Genomic DNA, 20,856 nt, shown 5'->3' with positions numbered 1-20,856 from the left:
TCCGGCAAGGCCGGGACACTCTTTGCGAAGGAGCTGGCAGGGCCAGGACAATTGTACAAGATAACCAAGTGCTGCCCACCCCGAGCCTTAAACGGGTCCTTGGGACCCTGGTTCTGAGCTGGGAAGGGGGAAAGGGCAGGACAGGCATGGGCGCGTTCATGCTGGCTACTGTCCCGAGGATCTTGGAGCGATGCAGACATCTCTTACCTGATTTATTCACGTGGAAGAGAAAAGAGGGTGTTTTTTTGCTTCTAAAGTTAAAAGGAAGGGAAAAAAAAAATTCCTGAGCTTGCAAAAGCAAATTAGAAGCCTGAGATCACGTCTGAAGTCTAGACTAGTTTATTATGTTAATTAGTTTCTTGCACCAAATTAGTCATCTTTTTGAAAGCAGCAATATTGCAGTTCAGAATCAGCTCCAGCAATGTTGATGGGGAGTCGGGACATTGCTGTGGGTGCGTGCCGTGCCCGGCCTGAGGGGATGCTGAGGACAGTGGGGGGTGATGGGGGAGCTTCTCAGACCCCAGGACAAAGCTGTTGATCCTGTTAATAGGACATAAAAGCCCCACCCCAAACCTGCAGAAACTTTGTATTAAAATGTGCCTGCTCCTGGTTGAGAAGCTGCACTTGGCTCGTGCTAATCCAGAGGGAGAGCTGTGGCGTGCCTCAGATGTGGCAGGTGCTTACGGGATGTACAGACCCCTCCTTTATTCCAAGAAGCCCACTCAGTGTAAACCCTGACCTGAGACATCCCATCCTCGTTCGGAGGGTTGCTCCCTACTCCTGTGCCACTCTCTGCTCGGCTCCATCCGAAACCTCTCGCCTCTGGTGTTGCTTTCAGGGGCTTAGCAGGAAGGAATCATTTTGGTTTTTCAGCCTTTCATTTCCTCTTCCTTACATCCTGGTCTCTGGCCCTTACGATGTGCTAAGCTCTTGGGATATAAACGCCTGATAAAAACCAGGCTCCAGCCTTTGGTGTTAGTGTGGGAGCATCTCCGTGACTCACAGCCTGTCCATCTCCTCCAGACCCTGTGTTGTCAGCTCCCAAAGGCATTTTTCCTTACAACCTTCAGGGTCATTTTTTATCTTCTACCTTGGCAGACAGCTGCCGGCACACTGGGGGCTTGGTCTCGCAGGAGACACTGAGCCCCTGTGCTGGACACCCCTTTGCTCTGCTGCCTTGTGCTAATAACACACAGCAAAAGTAATGTCTAAGTGGAGCATTTCAGGTTGAAACAAGGCTACTTCTCTGGTGTGAAGTGCAAGCTCTGCCTCTGTAAGGGATTTCTGCCTCCCCTTGGCTCTCCAGCACATGGGGGAAAGTTGGAGATGGTCTGTTGGGGAACAGGAACATCAGTCTGCCAGAGTTTGGGGCTGGTGCCTTCCCTAGGCTTGGCAAAGGTATCTCTCCTGTACCCTTTGCACTCTCAGCCTCCTACTCTACACGGGTTGTACCTCTGAGCTTCGTGTGAAGCTCCCTCTGCGCTGTGCTGGCACTGGTTGCTGATGCTCTCTCCCCTCGTGGCAGTGGAGCTGGGGCTTTGGAGTCTTCTGCTCCATCGTGAACCTTTCTGCTGCTCCTGAGCATCACTGGTGTCGGCAGACATGGGAAACGCTGGGAAGGGATGTCCCCTGAGCGCTTGTTCTGTGGTTGTCTCCAGGATGCGGAGGGCTCCACGTGTCTGCACTTGGCTGCTAAGAAGGGGCACTACGACGTGGTTCAGTACCTCCTCTCCAACGGGAAGATGGATGTCAACTGCCAGGTGAGGCCTTTCTGCAAGGGAGGAAAAGCCAACTGCTTTCTCAGGCCAGGGACCCAAGTCTTTCCAGCGTGCTGTCTGCGCGGTCCTGCTGCTGGGGGGCACCCGAAAAACATCATAGGGTGGCAGTGCTGTGGGCACCTCCATCTGTCAGAGAAGTCGATCCCCTCTGCTGACGTCATGGAAACTTTCCTACCTTTTGTCTTAATTTGTAGTTTCTCCTTGACCCTGAATTTGCTGGAGGAGCCTGTTGCTCCAGGGTGTCGCTGTGCTCCTCCTAGCAGGGAGGTGGTGGGAATGTGACGTGCTGTGGGTGGGTTGAGCCTGGCACGCGCCATCGCAAAGCTTATCGGTTGCTGCGGGCTGAGGCAGTGCTGCTTTGGGGTTCCTCATTCTGGGGGCAGGCCAGCTCCCCAGCTTTCACACGAGCTGGATGTTCACCGTGCCTTCTGGACGGTCAGCGGTATGTGAACGACCTGGAGGGGCGTTGCCAGTGTGCTGAGCTGCAAATAGACTCCCGCCTGCTGAGGCGCCTTGGTTCAGATCACGCTGGGCTCTGCAGCTCCCTGCGGGGCCTTCCCTGCAGCAGTGCAGACCAAAGGAGCGTGATGAGACAGCTGTGGAGGGAAGGGGTCTCTGGCTCCCAGGCAAGGTGCACGCTGCTGTGCTTTCCAAGGGGCTTGGGAAGCCACCAGGAGACCGTCTTGTCCCTTCTGCGTGTCTCACCCTTTCCCTCCTCAGGACGACGGAGGCTGGACGCCGATGATCTGGGCCACCGAGTACAAGCACATTGAGCTGGTGAAGCTGCTGCTTGCGAAGGGGTCAGACATCAACATCCGCGACAATGTAAGGTTCTTCCTGGCGTCCGTTTCAGAAGTTAACCACAGTCTCTGTTGAAAAACCAATCGAGCCCGCAGAGGCAAAGTTTGGGCTCAGTGTGGGGAGGTGCAGTGCTCCCTTGACACGGGTGGTTTGGGGCAGTGAATGAACAGTGTCTGGTGGGAGAACCTTCCTCCCTATTCTAGGAAGAAATTTACAAGCTGGCAAGAAATACTTTTCCTCCCGCTCTGCTGTCAGAGCCCATAAGGATGCTGTACGGGGTGCTGCAGGCTGTAGTCAGCTGCTTCTAATCTACCGTGCTGCAGTGGGCAGATCCCCCTTGACTCCAGGCTTACCAGCTCCATGTTGGCACAGGCCAGTGCACATTGCACATGAGTTAAGGGCATCCTGTGTGCCTTTTGAGGGGCATAAGCTTGTATTCGTGTTTTCTGGGTGGATTGGGCAGACACGCTGCCAGGGAGTATTGGAAGCCTGGCTTTTCCTAGGCATAACAGGCATGTAGCCACCGGTGTGGACAGAGTGTGCCCAGGCTGGCAGCTCAGCATGCTGGAGCTGGCTCTTGGCCTGTCCTTTACCTCCCTAAGTCCTGCTCGAGTGGGCTGTACTCTGTACTTGAGTCCCTGGGATCTCTGTGGGCCCGGCAGTGCTGTGTGTCAGGCTGTGCCAGCCAGTTTCACAGAGATTTTCAAGTAAACAGAGAAGGTGCAAGGGAGATGCTCTGTCCCTTTTTCCCCAGTCATCCAGGTTTTTGTTCAGCTCACTCATTATATCTGCACTGCTTTTTTCTTTTTTTTTTTTTTAATAGTATGTTTCTTGGTTTTCCCTTTCTGTCTCTAAGGATATTGAAACCCCAGAATACCTGCAAGGCAAGCTTGGGTGTGACCTGGGGCATGATGGGTTACTCCAGGCTTTGGCCTGTCGTTGTGCGATAGTTTGATGAATGAGAACTGGCTGCTTTCTGCACAGAGTTGTTACAGTGAAGTACTTACCCCACCATGAGTCCACACTCTAGCATGCCTCATGGCAGTGTATTTTCTTGTCCAAGGCTCCTAGTGCTTTTTTAATCCAAGGGATATAAGCAACTAGTTTGTATTTGTCTCCCTAAATGCCTCGTTTTGTGTCTTCGGTGCTAGGGGGGCAGGTGTGTCTCTCACTGGTCTCAGAAAGTCGGTAACTGTTCCCCAGGAGTCGCTGTCCCCACTCTGAAAATCCCTTCTTGTTTCGAGCCTTTATTTCCCAGGCAGATCCAGGTCTGATACTTTTCCTAAAAGCAAAACTCAAGGTGAGAGATGGCCCTTTCTGGGTTGTTGCATTGCTTAGAGCCCTAGCACTGACCGAACAAAACTGACTTGTTTGATCTGTCACAGAAGCCTTTTGGCTACCAGTTACAAGACCACGTGTTAAATAATGAAAAACAAATCAGGTCAGTCAACAATTTCCTTGAAAGAAAAGTATCCTCTTGGCAGATGCGTGTATCGCGTATCCGTTACGGCACCCGCGTTCCGTGTCTCCTGATTGCGGTCGTTAAGAAGCAGTGTCACTTGTGCTGGGAGACATCGTACTCCGGGAGAAATGCTTTTGGTTGTGGTTGTGCTGCTGTTGGGCAGCAGCCGTTGCAGGGCAGGGTAGCTGGGTGTCTGTAACCTGTCTGAGCAGCAGCGTGTGCCGTGCAATCGGCAGGATTCATCTTTTGTGTAGGTTGGGGTGTGATGTGATTAGGGTTTTTTTCTAGGAGTTGCCATAATGGGAGGCAGAAGCCATACAGAAAAAGGTCTCCCCACTCCCTGGTGTATGCCAGTAGCGTCCCCATTTCAGGAGGGGTCTAAGTTAAGTTGCAGTGACTGAAAGATGTGCTTTATTGTTGCTTTAAAAACAACCAAAAAAAGGGAAAAGTTAGGGGATGATTACGATTATTGCAGTGTTGTAATCGCCGTCTGTAGGGCCTGTCATGGGGAAGGGTTCGAAGTGTGCTGCAAATTGCACTGTAACAGAAAACAGAGTATCATCGCTTAAAATATCTCCATCAAAAAGATGAGTGTTCAGCTATTTCTAGTGCTGCTAGTGAGAGATGAGCACATACAGTATTTAAGAGATGCCTGAAGCCGGATTGATTGCTTTCCCTGTGGCTCGTGGTTCACTTTCTGGCACCTTCCCGTGTGCTATAGCTTGTGCTGTGCTCTCTTTAGTGTTGTAGCGCTGGGAGACAGGCGAGCTTCCCTGTCTGTCTGGGCTGGGGGAGCTCGGCTTCCAGCATTTTCCAGCACGTTTGTTCATGTCTGTCACCTCTCTCGTGGATTCATCCAGATTGTTTTGTGGCTTAGAGACAGACGATTTGCCTGTGTGGATAAGGAAGGCGATGGACCGCTTCAGGTGCAGCCTCCCCGTCTTCGGTGTGCGGAGGCAGCTGGAGTGAGAACTCCCAGCTTGTCTGCGCAGAGATTTCCCTGCCTGCCCTGGCAGGCCCGGCAAGAAGGAACAGTGTGGGGAAGGAGACTGCAAGCCACATGTTGTGTGCTACAGGTGCAGAGGTGGTGAAGTCCCAAAGCGACAGGGTTTTAATGCACTAAACAGCCTCTACTCTGTTTTCTTTCCTTCCAGGAGGAAAATATTTGTTTGCACTGGGCTGCTTTTTCTGGCTGTGTTGACATAGCAGAGATACTGCTGGCTGCTAAGTGTGATTTACATGCAGTGAATATTCACGGGGACTCACCCCTGCATATTGCAGCCAGGGAGAACCGCTACGAGTGTGTTGTGTAAGTACAGCTCCAGCCCTGCCGCTTCTCTCCCTTCCCCTGGTCACTCCTTTCCACCTGGGTGCTGGCTGGCAAGCTCAGGAGATCCTTTGAAATGCCTTTGGCATTTAAGCACAAACCTCAGTTGGGATGGAGGGCTTGTTTCCCCATTGCCCTGCTCCTGGGGTCAGTGGGTCTGAAATACAAGCTGCTGCCGGAGGAGTTTAAAGATCAGAAGACGTGGAGTGGCCCCGGAGTCTTTGGCAGAGAGCTTGAGGGGCCGTGCTCAGCCTGGCCTTCCCAGCAGAAAGGCATCAGGCATCCTCGATTAAAGCTTTTTGTCTTTTCACAACCAGCGTGGCATAATGTGGTAACAGGGCTTTTCCTTTGCTTCATCACTGCTATGAATAAAGTCATCTTGTGTACTCACCAGAAGCTGGTGAGTATAAACAAGGGCCAAGTCCGATACCAGTTTCCTGTGGGACTTTTCCATTTCCAGCCTACTCCTCCCACCCCATATCTTTCCCTGCCAGAGAGAGTTTCAAGCCTGTCTGAAGTTAGGCTGGTACCAGCAAGGTACCTCTCACGCCTGGAGCAAGGCGAGGTTTGCCCAGAGCTCTCGTTGAGTGCCTAGAGCTCCAGTCTGTGGCTTCTGCCAGCGCCTTCACGTAGAAGGATTCACTGAACCATGCTAAATAAAGAAAACAGAGGTGATTATTCACTACTACAGATTCTTCCTTGTCCCTTAGGGGCTGGCGGGAGGATGTGATTCAGCTCATTTTCCCCTTGCGCGGTTTCTCTTGGGGGATGCTTATCCCCTCTTGCTGTTTTGCAGTCTCTTTCTTTCCCGTGGCTCGGATGTCACTTTAAAGAACAAGGAGGGTGAGACTCCACTCCAGTGCTCCAGCCTTAACTCTCAGGTCTGGGTGGCCCTACAGATGAACAAGACTCTCAAAGAATCATCTCCTGAGAAGCCTGCCCAGATAGAGAAGGTCGTGAACAGGTGAGAACACGGCTGGCTTGGCTGGTGAGTCATGAAATAGAGCCCTTGCATGGGAGAGGCTGGGGGCCTGGCCTAAGAGAGGGCTGCAAGTGCGTGCTTAGCTTTTTTAAACTGGTGTGAAGGTCAGTTTGAGCTTAGCAAGAACTAAGCACTTGCTGATTCGGACGGTGGTTTGTAAATTCATCCTCCAAGCGGAAATATTCGCAAGCACAAAGAACAATCTGTAAGGCAGGGTGGAAAGAAATGAACTCTATTCTCATCTAAATTGCTTTCAGGCTTTGAATGCTCAGTGATCAAAGGCAGTAATTCTGCCCCGGGATGGCATTTGAATGGCCCCTTGTTCGGGGGAGCTTTTCTTCTGTGACAATTCTCTTTCTTCTACTGACAGAGACATTGCCCGGGGTTATGAGCGGATCCCGATTCCCTGCGTCAATTCAGTGGACACCGAGCCTTGTCCTAGCAACTACAAATACGTTTCACAGAACTGCGTCACCTCCCCCATGGACATTGATAGAAACATCACTCATTTACAGGTGAGGGATCCTGGGTGTCCATGTGTTTTTTCCTGCGCTGGTGTGTGCATTCAGAGATGTTGCCACGCACTGCACATCAGAACAGGTTTTGCATTCAGAATGGGAATGTCTAGTGCTAATACTACCATCAAATTCCAGCTAAGGTTAAGGTCCTAAACTGCAGCTCTTGCTCTAGGAGGTGGGATTCTGCTGTTCTTTGTTTCCAAGACTTAAGCTAGCCTCTGTGTTCAGCTGGCTGCTGTAGCATCAGCCATCTGGTGCTGGCTGATGTGGCTCCCGTTTATCCTTTTCCTCTCTTCTGTATCTGGAGAGTTTAAGAGTTGTTTGGAGACCTTCCTCCTGCTGTCTTCCTCCTGACAGCAGCATCCAGGCCAAGGTCTTCCATGTGATACTGGAAGTCCTCAAAGGAATGGGTGGGGAAGTGTAGGGTGAGGGCATCCCCTCTCTGGGCAGAGCTCTCAGATGGCTGAGGTGACCTTCCCATGCCCGAGCCCATTTGTGCAGCAGCTGGTGGTGGCTGTTGGCTTGGGGAACGCCGGGGAAGCGGCCGGCCTGAGCACGCATGTGGGAAGAAGCGAGCAGCAGGGAAGGGCCGAGACATTGCGTCACATCATCTCCCAGCTCTGGGCCCTCCTTGGAGCTTTCCTTGTCCTCAAGCGTGGAGCACAGCTCACAGGGCACAGAGGAAGGTCAGTAACACAGGGGACATCCTCTCACGAGGGATGAAGATGGCTCTGTACCCTGCAAGCATCGACATTCATTGCACACACATAAATAGTGGAGTAAAAGCGCTGCTGAAACGATGAGGCTGGTTATCTTTCTGGCTAATGAGCTGCAGCAGGAGAAAACGAAGACTTGTGCTTTCCTCTCTGACCCAGTCACAGAAGTTGCTCTTTCAGTTCGGGTGTGTGAGTGCCATGGATTTAACCCCTTTTCTTCTCTTCCAGTATTGCGTATGTATAGACGACTGCTCCTCCAGTAACTGCATGTGCGGCCAGCTCAGCATGCGCTGCTGGTATGATAAGGTGAGGACACAGACCCTCCTGTTGGGTTAGACCTGTGTCTGCAAGCTGAACTCTGCACAACTCAGGGTTTGTAATAGCACCTTACAAACAGTTCCTTGCACAACTCCTCTGCTTTCTGTTGTAAAATGCCCCCAGTTGTAGACTCAGCTTTGAGATGGTGATAATAACAAAATGCATACTCAGGGAAGCTTTTCTAGTGTTACTTATTTGTGCTACTGTCACGCCAGCTGAGCCATTAATTATACCCATGTGATAGAGAGCATTTAATAATCCATGCGTGAAATCAGCTTCCATTTCAGAGCAACATAGAAAATGCTGTCATATGTAAGCAAGGGGAGGGTAGTAGAGAGGTTTTTTGCCTGCTTTTATTTGTTGTGATCCTTCTGGATGAAGGCAAAGTAAAGAGTTTTAACTGCAGTGTTGCCAGGAGCCTGGTTTGTTTTGGGTAAGTATGCTTCAGCCCTCCAGGGAGGCTTTGAGGTTAATATTTGGACAGGTTCTGCTAGGATCAGGAGTTCTGTGAATCTCTGCAAGTTTCTCCCAGGGGGAATATTGGCATCTTTCTTTGCTGTGTAGCCATTTTATTTACACGTTAATAGGTGATTACATCTTTCAAGCCTTAAAAGCCAAATTTGTTAAAAATGATGAACTGTGCCTATCACTTCCTTAATCCTGTGTGGTTGGTAAATAATTGAATTGTAATTTTTTTGGGAGTGTTATTTGGGAAGATAATGTGGTTCACAGAACTTGGGTGTGCTTGCCTTGTACTCTGGAAGTTTAGGCTTTATTCCAGAGACAGACTAAGCATCCGCTTCTTCCCTCCAGCACTGCAAAATTACAATAATGATGATGCACACCGTTTTTTTGCACAGCACTGTAAGATATTTCTTTTGGTCGTGCAGAGGGTGATGCCAGGCAACAAAAATCTAGATGGTTTCTTGCTGTTTGTCAGTGGTTGGTGAATTATAGAATAGAATCAGAGAAACATTTAGGTGCCACATCTGCATGTCTTTAAATCCCTCCAGGGATGGTGGCTCCACCACTTACCTGGGCAGCCCCTTCCAATGTCTGACAGCCCTTTCAGGGAAGAAATTTTCCCTAATATCCAATCTAAACCTCCCCTGGTGTAACTTGAGGCTGTTTCCTCTTGTCCTGTCACTTGTCAATTGGGGGAAGAGAACAACCCCTCTCTCTGCACCCCCCTTTCAGGGAGCTGTAGAGAGTGATCAGGTCTCCCCTGAGCCTCCTCTTCTCCAGGCTGAACACCCCCAGCTCCCTCAGCCGCTCCTCACAGGAATTGTGCTCAGGTCCCCAGTAGTGGTGAGTGGCCACTGTGGGGTGGAGCAAAACCACTGCGGAAGTTGCTGTTTGAAGCTGGTTTTGGGGAGGTCAGGGCATGCTGAACCTTGGGGTTCTCTGGCCTGTTTTACGCCCAGGGAATTTCTGCTCTTGGCCTGCCTCCAGTTTGGAGGCGCCACAGGAACAGACAACTAACCGAGTGCCTCTCCTCTCCAGGACGGCCGACTCCTGCCCGAATTCAACATGGCTGAGCCGCCACTGATCTTTGAGTGCAATCACGCGTGCTCGTGCTGGCGAACCTGTAGGAACCGGGTGGTACAGAATGGGCTGAGGTGAGCAGGAGGATCCAATCGCAGCTTATTTGGGCGAGACCAGCACCAAACTCATGAGCATTATGAGTTTCTAGTCTCAGCTCACCCCTAAACCCACAGAACCCCAGGACTTCCTGAGATGAGACAGAGGTTGGGGCAGGTGCCCCCACACAGCGGTGGGATGCAGGCGGGTTCCTGTGTGCTGCCGGTGTTAATATTTGCACCCTGCCCCTGTCATGTGAGAACTGCGACATTCTTTCATCAGCCTGACCATAAAACATATAAATGGTTTGTGGGTTTGCATGAACAGCCTAAATGTAACTTCTCAGGTGGGATCTGTGAAGAGGATAACAGCAGCAGCAACTGCAAAGCCTTAGTTTGGAAGATCTTGCAAGTTAGCAGTCTGTGTTGGAAACATAGCCCAGCATGCACAGGCTTGGCTGCTTAAAATTTCCAAGTTACTGGCACGACCCCCCCTGAATTGGGTACCTGGATACCTGTGTGCCCTCGCGGCTGCGGATTAGGCTGTTGGGATTTTGGTACCAGGCTAAAACTCTGAATGTTTTGTTTTGAACCTCTGCTGTGGAGAAGTTTGCCACTGCACTAATTTCAAAGGAATCCCACTGGAAAAAAGAGTTTGCAATTTTTTTGTCGTACTGACACCACTTTTTTTGCAAGCTTTGTAATTTCAATGACATTTTGCAACGTTAAAAATAAGTAAGGAAAAAGCTCGATGCATTTCCACAGAACTTCACCCCTCTCTGGTTTTCCCTGCCAAGCTCCAGAGCTCCAGTGGCTACGTGGGTGTTTATTTAGGAGCTGTACAGCCAGAGCTGTTGCTTTTGCATTTTTGCCTTGCTGAAGTGTTTTTCTGAAAGATGGGAAGGGTTGGAAGCCCAACCAGGAGCCTGGGAGAGCGGCTCTGTTGGGAAGTTGGTCAGGTGCTTGGCAGAGCTGTGCCGTGGTCCCTGGGGTGGCAGGGGAGGAAACCTCCTGTGCTTGGGCTGTGTCATGACCCGTGGGTGCCTCTGCTTCAGTTTCACTGCTTCCTTTATCAGATTTGCTCCAAATTAACTCCGCTCAGCAGCGCACACGTTTCCATCTGGCAGGCTGACCCAGCTCAGCCGGGAAGCTGCGATCGGAGCCGAGGTCCCGCTGCTGCCCGTGTCGTCCTCGACAGCAGAGCCTGAACCTGAGCACGGCTCTCTGCTCTGCTGTGATGGACGAGGCAAAACATGGAGCGGCTTCCTCAGGCCTGAAATACAGTGTTCAGCCTGTTTCTCTGAGAGCGGTCGCTCTCGTGAAGTCGTGTGTCGTGCTGGTGAAGGCTCCAGCAGCTGTGAGCAGGGAGGAGAAAAGGCACAGCCCCTGGTTTGAGCTGACGGTGCTTGACGGGCAGGGGGGTGGGCTGGGGGAGAGGAGAGCAGTACTGGAGAAAGCAACAGGGTGAATTTAAGGTGAGCATCAGATTTCTCTTTATTCCGATAACAGTGTTGCTGAGAGTGGGTTTTGGTTCCCTCAGGGACAGAGCGAGCCTTCCCTAGCCCTGGAGAGTGTTCATCCTGCACTTAACTCAAGTTCTGGCTGAGCAGGAGGCAGAATGACTTACAGGATTGTTTCTCTGCCTATAAACTCCATCAGTAAAATTCCACAGAGCAGCTATTACACCAAGAAGTTTCAAGTTGCAGCGTTTCTTCCTTGTCTTTCAGCCAGGGAGCTGGATACGATGGAGTTGCTAAATGCACCGGCCTCAGCAGAGGGCAAAGGGATCAGAGCACTTAGCTCAAGGTGTTCTTAATTCACTGTGAGCTCCCTGCAGCACCCCTCCCTGCAGAGTTATGCTGCCTTACATCCCCTTCTACCTTCCCTGCTGTCTGCCGAGCGCCGGGTGTGCGCGTGGAAGGGAAAAGAAATGCTGCTGGTGGGATTCTGGTATCCTATGTGTAACTCATCGACAGCATAACCACACGCTGTGTCCAGTCCCGTACGTCCTTAACCTCTCTGTCCTCAGGGTGAACCTCACCACGTGCTGCTGGGCAGGGAGAACGGGCTGATGGGCACCCATTCCTTGTCCCCGAGCAGTTCCCATGGAGCATCTTCCCTCGGCACAGCAGTGGGAGAGGAGCGTGCCCACAGTGGTGCCAGCGTGAGAACTAGGGGGTTGAATACTGAAATCAGCTTTGAGTTTGGGGTGATAGAAGGTCGCTGGCTTTTTTTACTCATCCCTCTGTCTTTCAGTGGAGCGCTGTCATCAACGTGGCTTGTTTCCTCTCTTCCAGGACTCGATTGCAGCTTTATCGGACACAAAGGATGGGCTGGGGTGTGCGAACAATGCAAGACATTCCACTGGGAACCTTTGTGTGCGAGTAAGTTACTCAGCTCTCATTAGCTCCCGGGAATGCATCACTTCCCGAGGCCTGGGTGGTTTGCTGCTCTGCAAGGAGAGGTTTTCACGCAAATGAGGCTGGCATGGAGCCTAGCTGCTTGCCCTCGGTCAGAGGTTTCCTGACTGCATTTCCTGCTCTGTTTGTCCTCTTCCTCATGGCGTGGAGCTTTCTCCACCCCTCTCCATCTTGCTGGGGTCTGTGCTTAGCTCTCGTACCCCTCTGAAACACAAGTGGTGGGGGAAAACTTGTTTGGGTTGTACTGCAAATGTGCTCAACTCGTGTGCACTGTGGATATGGGACACTTAAGGCCAAGGCAGTTTGGAGCAACTTCTTTATATCAGATCTTCTTCAGTTTCAGTACTGACTTCTGAAGAGGTTTTCCAGTGTCACAGCTCTGGCTTTAGTCTGATTCAGCAAAACAGTAAAGCACTTGGCGTTAAGCACATGTTTCGGCCCTGATTCAATAAAGTACTTAAGAACAAAAATGTTCAGATTTATGTCAAGTGGAAAAACTGCCGTCGAACCCCACAGTTTTTGGGCTTTAAAGTGGTATCTGTACTTTGTTAAGTATTTTGGAAAGTACTTTCTTCATTGCAATACTGCAGTGAGTTAAGACCTTCTAAATAAGGCTGGACTTGTACCCTCCATGGAAATAGGTGCTGGGGATTTTTAGAACGGGTTAGTGGTGTTTTATAGAATTGGGGCGGGGGATTGAGGAAGGTTATTGCAGAATTAAAAGGTAAAAAAAAGAAGGAAAAGGAGTCAGTCAAGTATGTCTTCTGTCTTAGGAGCTGCCTGACAATGAAGTGTTTTTTCAGAGGTAAAGCTTAAAACTGTGGGGAGTGTCTCAAGTCTGTCTTCAGGTGGGGCTTCCTGTTAAGAACCAAAGGTCTCTGTGTCCTGGTTCACACCCAAACACGAGCCAGAGCCTACTCATAAACTGCTCCCAAAGAAAAAAGGTGCTGACTACACCAAATCCTCCTGGAATGCTAAGAGGAAAGAGGAACGAGCAGTGGTGAACAGGCAGCCCAAGGAGCCGGGGCAGCCCTGTGTGACGGTGTAATTACACAGACGGGTGCGATGCAGAGCACATCAGAGCTGATGGGGTGCAGATACCAAAACTCTGCTGAACTCTTCCCTCCACCCTTGTCAGGAGCTGCTGATGCTGTTTGCATGGTGGGCACTATCTCTATTATCTAAATGAGCTGCAGACTGAAAAGCTGATCTAATTTATGTCTTGCCCTTGCACATTCCTCCTTGCCTTCATCACCCTCACACACACACACGTTATTTACTCCACTCACAATTCCAGTCCTCACTCCCTCAAGCCAACTGCACCAGTGTCCTTCCCGTGATTCTTTACGGGCAGCCTGTGGAGTCGGTTTCTTCCTCATGTGTGGCAAAGAAGCCCCAGTGCCAGCGATGCTTGGAGGCCGCTCCCGCACAGCGGCTCCCGGGATTTGCTCTTGTGGAAGAGCATTTTGCATTGAACACGTGGGTTAGAGCCCTGTGCGGGTAGTCACTTTGTGTGGAGGTTGTTACCCTGGTTTGGAAGGATGATGATTGGTGTAAGGATGACTGCTGTTCCGTAGTTTTTCATGTATGCCTACAAGAGGGGCAAATAGTTCTTAAAACACTTCTATTCTACAGAACTGCTGGTCCTGACTGTTCCTGTGTGTCAGTGCCTTTCCTACACACGTACTGCTTGTCAGCCTGCTCTGTACTTCAGATCCCTTTCAACTCTTCTCTGTAATCACTCCCAAAATGGTTTCCCTTCCCGTTTCTGCTTGCGGGCTGTCCCTCCGGCAGCGCACAGCAGCTTCTGCCGGGAGCGTTCGGCAGTGCTCGGAGCAGTTGGGCAGCTGGGAGCAGGGCTCTGCTAGCGCAGTGGCCAGCCAGCCCCGCCTCCATCATCTCCAGGGCTCTCCAGACCCCAGTGGCTCCAGACCCTCTTGCTAACAGCCTCGGGTACCTGGAGTGCAGTCCTGGAAGCAGCAGCTTAGCGAGGGTGAGGTGCAGCAGCGTTGTCATCCCTGCCCCACTGAGCTCCCACCGAGTCTTAGGCTCTTTGGAGGTTTTAGGCTCTTCCGCTGGCAGATGCCCCAGAGTGTGCTTGGTGCATGTTTCTCCCTGGCCTCCGAATTTGTCACTGCTCAGAAGTTGCTGCTGTTAGCCCTGTGCTGACGGTGCTGTGGGATGTTTTGAATCTGCTCCGTTCACGCTTGCTTGGTAGATGGTGTAACTGCTCATTCTGGAAATGGGGCAGCTGGTTCAGAGCTTTTGTTGGAGACGCTGTGAGTTGGTGGGATGTGGATCCCAGAGGTTAGCCAGATTCTGGTCTGTTCCTGTCGGTGCATGTCAATTCCATGGTTTCCAAATATTTCATTTCTGTACAAAACAGTGATGCTCTGACAGGATGCCATCTGCATCGAGCCAGGTAGTTTAGCCACACCTTCAGCCAGAGAATCCTGAGATGTCCCATCTCCTACACCCCGTGGAAAAGGCTGGAGCCTGTGCGAGGGGCTTCTTGTTGCTCTGGATTTCTGCATGGAGTGCGCCCTGATCGTGCGGTGATGCGTGCGGTGTAGAGCTCTGAGGTGTAGTTGCTTGCCGTTGGTGTGCTGAACATTTTGCCAAGACGACGGACGCTGGCTTGACTTGGGGAGCCCTTAAATGAAGGGGCTAATGCTCCTTCTCGTTTTTGGGTGGGAACACGTACCTCTTGCGCATCCTTCCGTAACTTCGTACTTGGGAAATGCGGGAACCGTTCGTATTGATAAGCAGTCCTGGAAAGGGAACGAGTTACAGGAATGGTTTTTAAAGGAACATCGAAACAACAATTCTTGATTAGATTGTGGGGTTTTGTTTCACTGAGTTGTAAGCCTGAAGTGGCTGTCCCTGAGCAGAGCGCCTCAGTGCAGCCTTATTAGCAGTTTCTCTGCTGCCGCTGGCTACTGGGCCACGTTACAGCAATTTCTCTGCCCTGGCCAGCATCTTCCTACCGCTTCAGGTCACCGGTGAGCGTGTGATTTCCAGTAACGCCGCAGCCTTACGGGAGCGCTTCATAAAGAACAAGGTGCCGTGGGGGCAAACAGGAGGATTGCCCGCGGCGGCAACCTCCTGCTCTGGCAAAGCAGCTTGGCCAGATCGCTCCTGTTTGGGAACCGCGGCCAAATGATCCCTTGTCGCGGAGTGCGTGGGTCCGCTCCAGGTTAATGCATCGTGGCGCTCCTCTTCCCCAGCCCTGGAGTTAAATGCTGCCTTGAGCCGCAGGGGGAGATGGATACGGTTGGTTAACGCTTTGAAAAGGCCGTGAGAGCTGCAGAGGAATGCTGTGATAATGGCTGCTGATCATGGGAGTCTCTGTTGATGCTGCAAAGAATATTTATTTGTGCTGTGAATCCTTTGCTTATAATTAATTAGCGTTGCATTGCGGGCCGGGAAGGCTTAACATCCCAGCATCTACTGCGCTGCTGCTTTTCCTCGCGTCCTTCCTCTGGCTCAGTGCCTCTGCTCTTGTGTCTCTTGCTTCATGGCAAGCAGGTCAGGGCAGGAAACGCTGGACTTTGACAATCCAGAACTGTTTAAGATGGAGTCAGGGAGACAAATGTGGGAACGTTTGCAGTGAGGTCTCCTGCAGCAAGGGGGTTTGCATCAGTACCAGCATCTCTGGGGTGTGAAGGGTGCTGTGTGTATTTCCTCCTCCTCGGCAAGCCAGACTCAGCAGCACGTGCTTCGCCGTGCTCGGAGGAGCTGGTTGAAATCTACCTTGCAACTGGTTTTACAACACGGCAGCTGCTACTGGGATCACAGCTCTGACGTATTCTGGTTCTAGGGCGACTGAGAAAGGAGCCTAGATCCTTGCATGGATCCTGCCAGGTTGGATTAGGCCTAAGACTTTTAAAAGAAAACTTTCTATGGATACCCTGGGAAAATACAGGAAAGAGGGACACAAACTTTGGGATGTAAACAGCATGAGCACTGCAGTGGTGTTACAGGAGAGCCAGGGCAGGACTCTGACCGTGAACATAAGGAGAAGCGGATTAGTGTGATGATCCTGGCTAACGAAGAGATTTGTGAAAGGAAGCATAGTCCTCAGGATAAAGTGAATTTTATTGGAAGTATGACTCCATTTTTAATATTGAAAATGTTGCCCTGGAAGGTTGGGGTTTGGAGCCAGATTTTAGCTGCTTATGTTGGCAAAGCTCGGTTTGCCCGGGTGGCTCTGAGATGACCTGCACTGTTGAGGCTGTGGGTTGCCATCCGTGGCTGGGCTGTATCCCTTTCCTTTCCTCTTGCCAGAGGGAGGTGTTTAAACCAAAGCTTGTGATTGCATGAGCATCTTATTTCTGCCTTTCCTGTTTGTCCGCAGGTACGTCGGTGAGCTGATATCCGATTCCGAGGCAGACGTCCGTGAAGAGGACTCCTACCTCTTTGACCTTGACAACAAGGTACCGTAACTGAAGGTGTCTAATGAGAGAAACCCAAGGTCTTGCCTCTCGAAAAGAGCAAAGAGAATATTTGCCTCCATCTTGATGTACAACACAGTCTGAAAGCCTGCAAAGAGGAGAACCACATCCTCGCTGCGTTTTAGTCAAAACATAGAGCGGTCGAGGGAAGGTTTTCGGGCTTGTTAAAATGGTAACAGAGCCCAGCAGCACCGGGCCACCACGGTCTGTGCTGCCCACACCAGTTTTGATGAAGATGCTCTTCTGTCAAAACCATCTGGGCATCCTGACTTGAGTTGTTCAGTTTTTGATACTCAGGCTTGCAGCCGCGTTGGTCGGCAGCTCTTTGAGTTCTTCGTAAAAAGATGAGCTGGAAGACAGAAAAACAAACCCCGTTCACTTTAATGGGATCCGTCAGGTACCCTGGCAGGGACTGTTGGCTTGTTCTGCTGGTAGTGACCCTGTGCTGCTGTGTGGAGGGCTGTCTCTGAGCAGGAATCAAAAGCTTTTAAAGCAAGGCCATCACTGCAGACTTTCAGTGGGAAAAGAGAAGAGGAGAGAGGTGAGCTGGGGACGCAGAGGAGTGAGGTGGCTTCCAAGGAAGGCTGTAAAACAGTCTCTGTCTTGTTTCTGTCATCAGCTAGTGGCAAAAAAGTGATGCTTTTTTTTAACTTTTTGTTTTAAAGCAACACACATTCAACAACTGAAAAAAGGCAAGAAATGAGACTTGTAGTGAGTCTGAAAACAGAGGGGTCAAGCTGTAATTGAGAAGCTGAAGTGCAGCAGGGACATTTATGAGCAAGAGCCCACCTGGGCCTGGCCTTGCCTTTAGGTTAGTCCCTGGCTGCTGCCTGGAGGGAGAACCTCTGTGTTTGCTCCGATGAAGCCTTCAGTGAAGCAGGGAAGGAGACCCAAGTGCAGGCACACGCACGTCATCTTTGCTCAGGGTCGCTTCAAAGCAGAGCATCCCTAGAGAAGCAGGAACCAAGTCATGGAGTGAGGGTTAATGGTAGCTGTTGGGATGGGTGGAGGAGGTCAGGGCAGAGCCAGCCAGGTCCTGTGGCCTCCTGGGAGATGGGAAGTTCAGAAGGGTGTCAGCCCTGGGAGGACAGACTTGGAGTCCTGGTGTGTCTCAAAGGAGTGGCCTGGATGGGCTTGTGCTGTAGTGAAGGACAGTGGTGGGGACATCATTTCTGATGTGCCTGTACCTCGAGCTGTCACTCAAGGCCGTGTGCATGGTGAATTGCTCAGTGTTCCAGGTGCTGCAGTTGCATCCCATCCCGTCCGAAAAGGGGTGAACATCAAACAGCCAACTCTCGCTGCCGTGGCTGGGTTTCCAGGGGGAAGACGCAGCACAACTCTGGGCTTCCACTGGCTAAAGGGCAGTTTTGTCTCTGTACTGGAGAGCTGGAAAAAGCACACTAGTTGTGGGAAAGACGAGGTTGAGGTTTAGCTGCTGCTGTTGCGTCTGTTTGTGTTAAGCCACCCCTTCCCTCTGCAGTCCTGGCTCAGGCACTTGACCTTCCCATGCTCCATCGAGGAGAGGCAGCACTCGGGGCTGCGCGCTGCTGTATCCCTGTGACACCTGCTTTTAGGCAAGAACAGCTTTCTCCAGGCTTCCTCCCTCTCAGAAACGCTCTTGCCTTCCCCCTCTTGAGAATGAGACTCATCTCACCCCAGAGCCTTGGTGTCTCCTTTTCCTCTCTGCTTGCCACCGTGTGACTCTTAATGTTCTCAACACCCTTGTAGCAAGGTGGGAAGCAGTTTGCTTTGGCACTTGTCCTCCTCAGCAGCTTCACAGCGAGGATGCTGCCTGTGTTGGTCAAGGCAGCAGGCTCCTTTCTTGATAGCGTGCCTTGACTTGGGTGGTGAGGGGGCTCAGATCTTTCCAGCTGGTCAGCGGATGTGGTCATGTTGTCCTCTCCAACCATGGATGCACGTGAGGGCGTAATTACGGAGCTGGTAACCGTGTGTGTGATACAGGACCCTGTGGGGTGACGCCCTGCCCCAGTCGTTGGGATACCTTCCCCGGGCTCCTGTACCAGCTGGGTGGTGTGATGTGGCGCAGCTCATCCATTAGCGATTGCAAGGTGCTTGTCCAAAAGGGACTGTGAGCACCGCTAATGGATCCTTTTGCTTTTGGCCTCTTTGCAACTGAAATTAGCTTCTGTAATTAAAGTCTCTGCTTTGCACAGTCATTCTCTGCTGGAATAAAAAAGCCCTGAGGGTTTTTTTTTCATTTTCAAGGAAAACAAAATATTACTGCTCTCTGGAAAGGGATTTCTGTGTTCTCGCTTTCACTTTTATCTTTACCTGTGTTTTCTCAAGGCTCTGGCTTTGTGTTTCCAAGGTGTCATGTTCAGTCAGAGGACAGAACAGGTGCCTGTTCCCCTGCCCCGTGGCTTTTGCCCAGAAGGTGTTTGCACCGAACGCCGACCCCACTGTGCCAGACCGAGGCCTTAGCAGAGCAGGGCTGGGGAGGGCTGGTGTGCCAGCGGGTGCCAGGGCGCTCTAGAAGCTCGTTTGGCTGGTGGTGGCAGAGTGCCGTGCAGAAAACTGTTATTTTCAGAGCGCTGTTGAATATAGAAGTGTGTGTTTAGTCCTTTTAAACGCACAGTGGGTGTCCTGCGCTGGTGCTGGGTCCACGTGCAGCTCTCCAGAGTTTCGGTGGAAAGACCAGTGGTTTGGTCATTTGTTGTTTTTTAAACACGAAGCGGTAACACAGTACTAACCTGATCTAATGAAAGATGCAACATTTCTGCTCTAGGAAGGAGAGATGTACTGCATAGATGCCCGTTTCTATGGCAACGTCAGCCGCTTTATAAACCACCTCTGCGAGCCAAACCTCATCCCGGTGCGAGTCTTCATGTCGCATCAGGACCTCCGCTTTCCCAGGATCGCCTTCTTCAGCACGAGGCACATAGAAGCTGGAGAAGAAATCGGGTAGGTGCTGCCCGTCCCGCGGGGAGCCACCGCCTTGCTCGGGGAAGGCTGGAGCGCAGAGGGACGAAAGCTCTGCCACCCCCGGGCTGGTTCACTCTGTCCCTTCGCTCTCGGAGCAGTGTCCGCAGCGTTTCCCGGGGATCCCACAAGCGCGCTCCATCCTCTGCAGCTTTGTAAAAACCCAAATTGGGCAGCACCAAGGATGGTTGACCCCTGTGCCTCGCACCGCTGCGCGGTTCCTTGTGCTTCTGCTTGGCAGTGACCCTGTCTCTGTCTCTCTCTTCCAGCTTTGACTACGGAGACAGGTTCTGGGATATCAAAGGCAAATACTTCAGCTGTCAGTGCGGTTCACCCAAGTGCAAACACTCGAGCTCAGCGCTGGCCCAGCGGCAGGCGAGCACCTCGTCCCAGGACACGCAGGAAAACGGGCTCCCCGACACCAGCTCTGCCACGGCAGCCGGCCCCTTTTGAGGCTCTGCTCCCCAGAGACTGACGTGTTTTAACCCTATAGATTCACATACTGTCTGAATTTCCAATTAAAGAGAAAAAATGAAAAAAAAACCAACCCCGCTCAAGGAAAGCCAAGCGTTTGTGACCCTTAGGGCTGTGCCACCGACTGTTACTTGAGGAATAAGTGAAAGCAAATCCCGCCTCCGTGATGTTGTTCTCCCCTCCCCGGTCCTGGAAAGCTGCTGGTTTTCACAGATGCGTGTGGAGGGGTGGCTGTTGCGGTTTTGTTTTTTTTCCAGGCGAGCTGTCCTGGCCTCCGTCTCTTCATGTGCTACGTGTTGTCAGGGCCGAGGGAGAGCCACCCCGTCCTCCCAGCATTGTTCCCCGAGTGGATCGCTCACGCCAAGTCATCTCCCGTTCACTTGTAATAAACTTTGAATACTTGATGGGACTTTCTTTCTAAGAGCTGGGGGGAGCAGGGAGGGAGGGGGAGGTGCTGGCAGTTCGGTTTGCTTGGCACAGCCCCGGGGCAGGTTCTGCTGGTTGGTTTTTGTTGGTTTGTTTGTTTGGTTGTTTTGTTGGGTTTTTTGAAAATCCCACGTTAATTTCTGCCACATCTCGCAGGACGTGTTTCTAACAGACACCCTCCTTGTTATCAAATCCACCAGCTTTTGTCTTCTGATGAGAAGAAACCCACAGTCCTTACAGTCCCTTTGGTCCCCGGCTCTCTCCCGAGCCGACTGTGGAGATGTTTTCCCCCAAGACCCCGCTCCCTCCTGGGCTTTCTCCGTCACCACCAGCTCTCGTCCGCGCCGCGTGGCCGTTGCTGCGTCAGCGTTCGGTTCAGACGCGGGAGGATTTCCCTCGCCCCGTCGCATTTGCCCTTTTAGAGAGGGAAGGTGGAAGGGGAAGGTCCAAGACACTAACTTCTTGAGAAAAATGAGTTTTCCTTTGAGAGATTATAGCGACCCGCGCCCGCCGGCTGGGGACAGCAGCAGACAGGACGTGTCACGGCGAGAAGACCCCAGATGCCACCAGCTCGTCTGTTCCCATCGCTTTTCTCAACGCTGGGCACCTTCGGTTTAATTTTTAAGCCACACGCTATGAGGTTTCAATAAACTGATTTAT

General features: G+C 51.6%; 1 protein-coding gene across 1 annotated transcript in view; it reads left to right on the top strand.

Annotated features, from left to right (window-relative positions):
• The window catches only part of EHMT1 (euchromatic histone-lysine N-methyltransferase 1), a gene marked incomplete at its 5' end in the record, with an annotated part of 30,806 nt that extends 10,636 nt beyond the window's left edge, over nt 1–20,170 (top strand). The window contains 11 exons of the mRNA XM_010151923.1: nt 1,659–1,760; nt 2,499–2,603; nt 5,196–5,350; nt 6,165–6,332; nt 6,721–6,865; nt 7,813–7,890; nt 9,406–9,521; nt 11,780–11,866; nt 16,260–16,338; nt 19,103–19,278; nt 19,566–20,170. Of these exons, the coding sequence (XP_010150225.1) occupies nt 1,659–1,760; nt 2,499–2,603; nt 5,196–5,350; nt 6,165–6,332; nt 6,721–6,865; nt 7,813–7,890; nt 9,406–9,521; nt 11,780–11,866; nt 16,260–16,338; nt 19,103–19,278; nt 19,566–19,749 (1,395 nt within the window). The remainder of the gene's footprint in view (nt 1–1,658; nt 1,761–2,498; nt 2,604–5,195; nt 5,351–6,164; nt 6,333–6,720; nt 6,866–7,812; nt 7,891–9,405; nt 9,522–11,779; nt 11,867–16,259; nt 16,339–19,102; nt 19,279–19,565) is intronic.
• Nucleotides 20,171–20,856: the final 686 nt, after the last annotated feature.

This window comes from Eurypyga helias, unplaced genomic scaffold (genome assembly GCF_000690775.1).
Source record: "Eurypyga helias isolate BGI_N326 unplaced genomic scaffold, ASM69077v1 scaffold19485, whole genome shotgun sequence".
NCBI lineage: Eukaryota > Metazoa > Chordata > Aves > Eurypygiformes > Eurypygidae > Eurypyga > Eurypyga helias.
The sequence above is the reverse complement of the archived record's forward strand: the minus strand, read 5'-3'. Positions and strand labels throughout refer to the sequence as shown.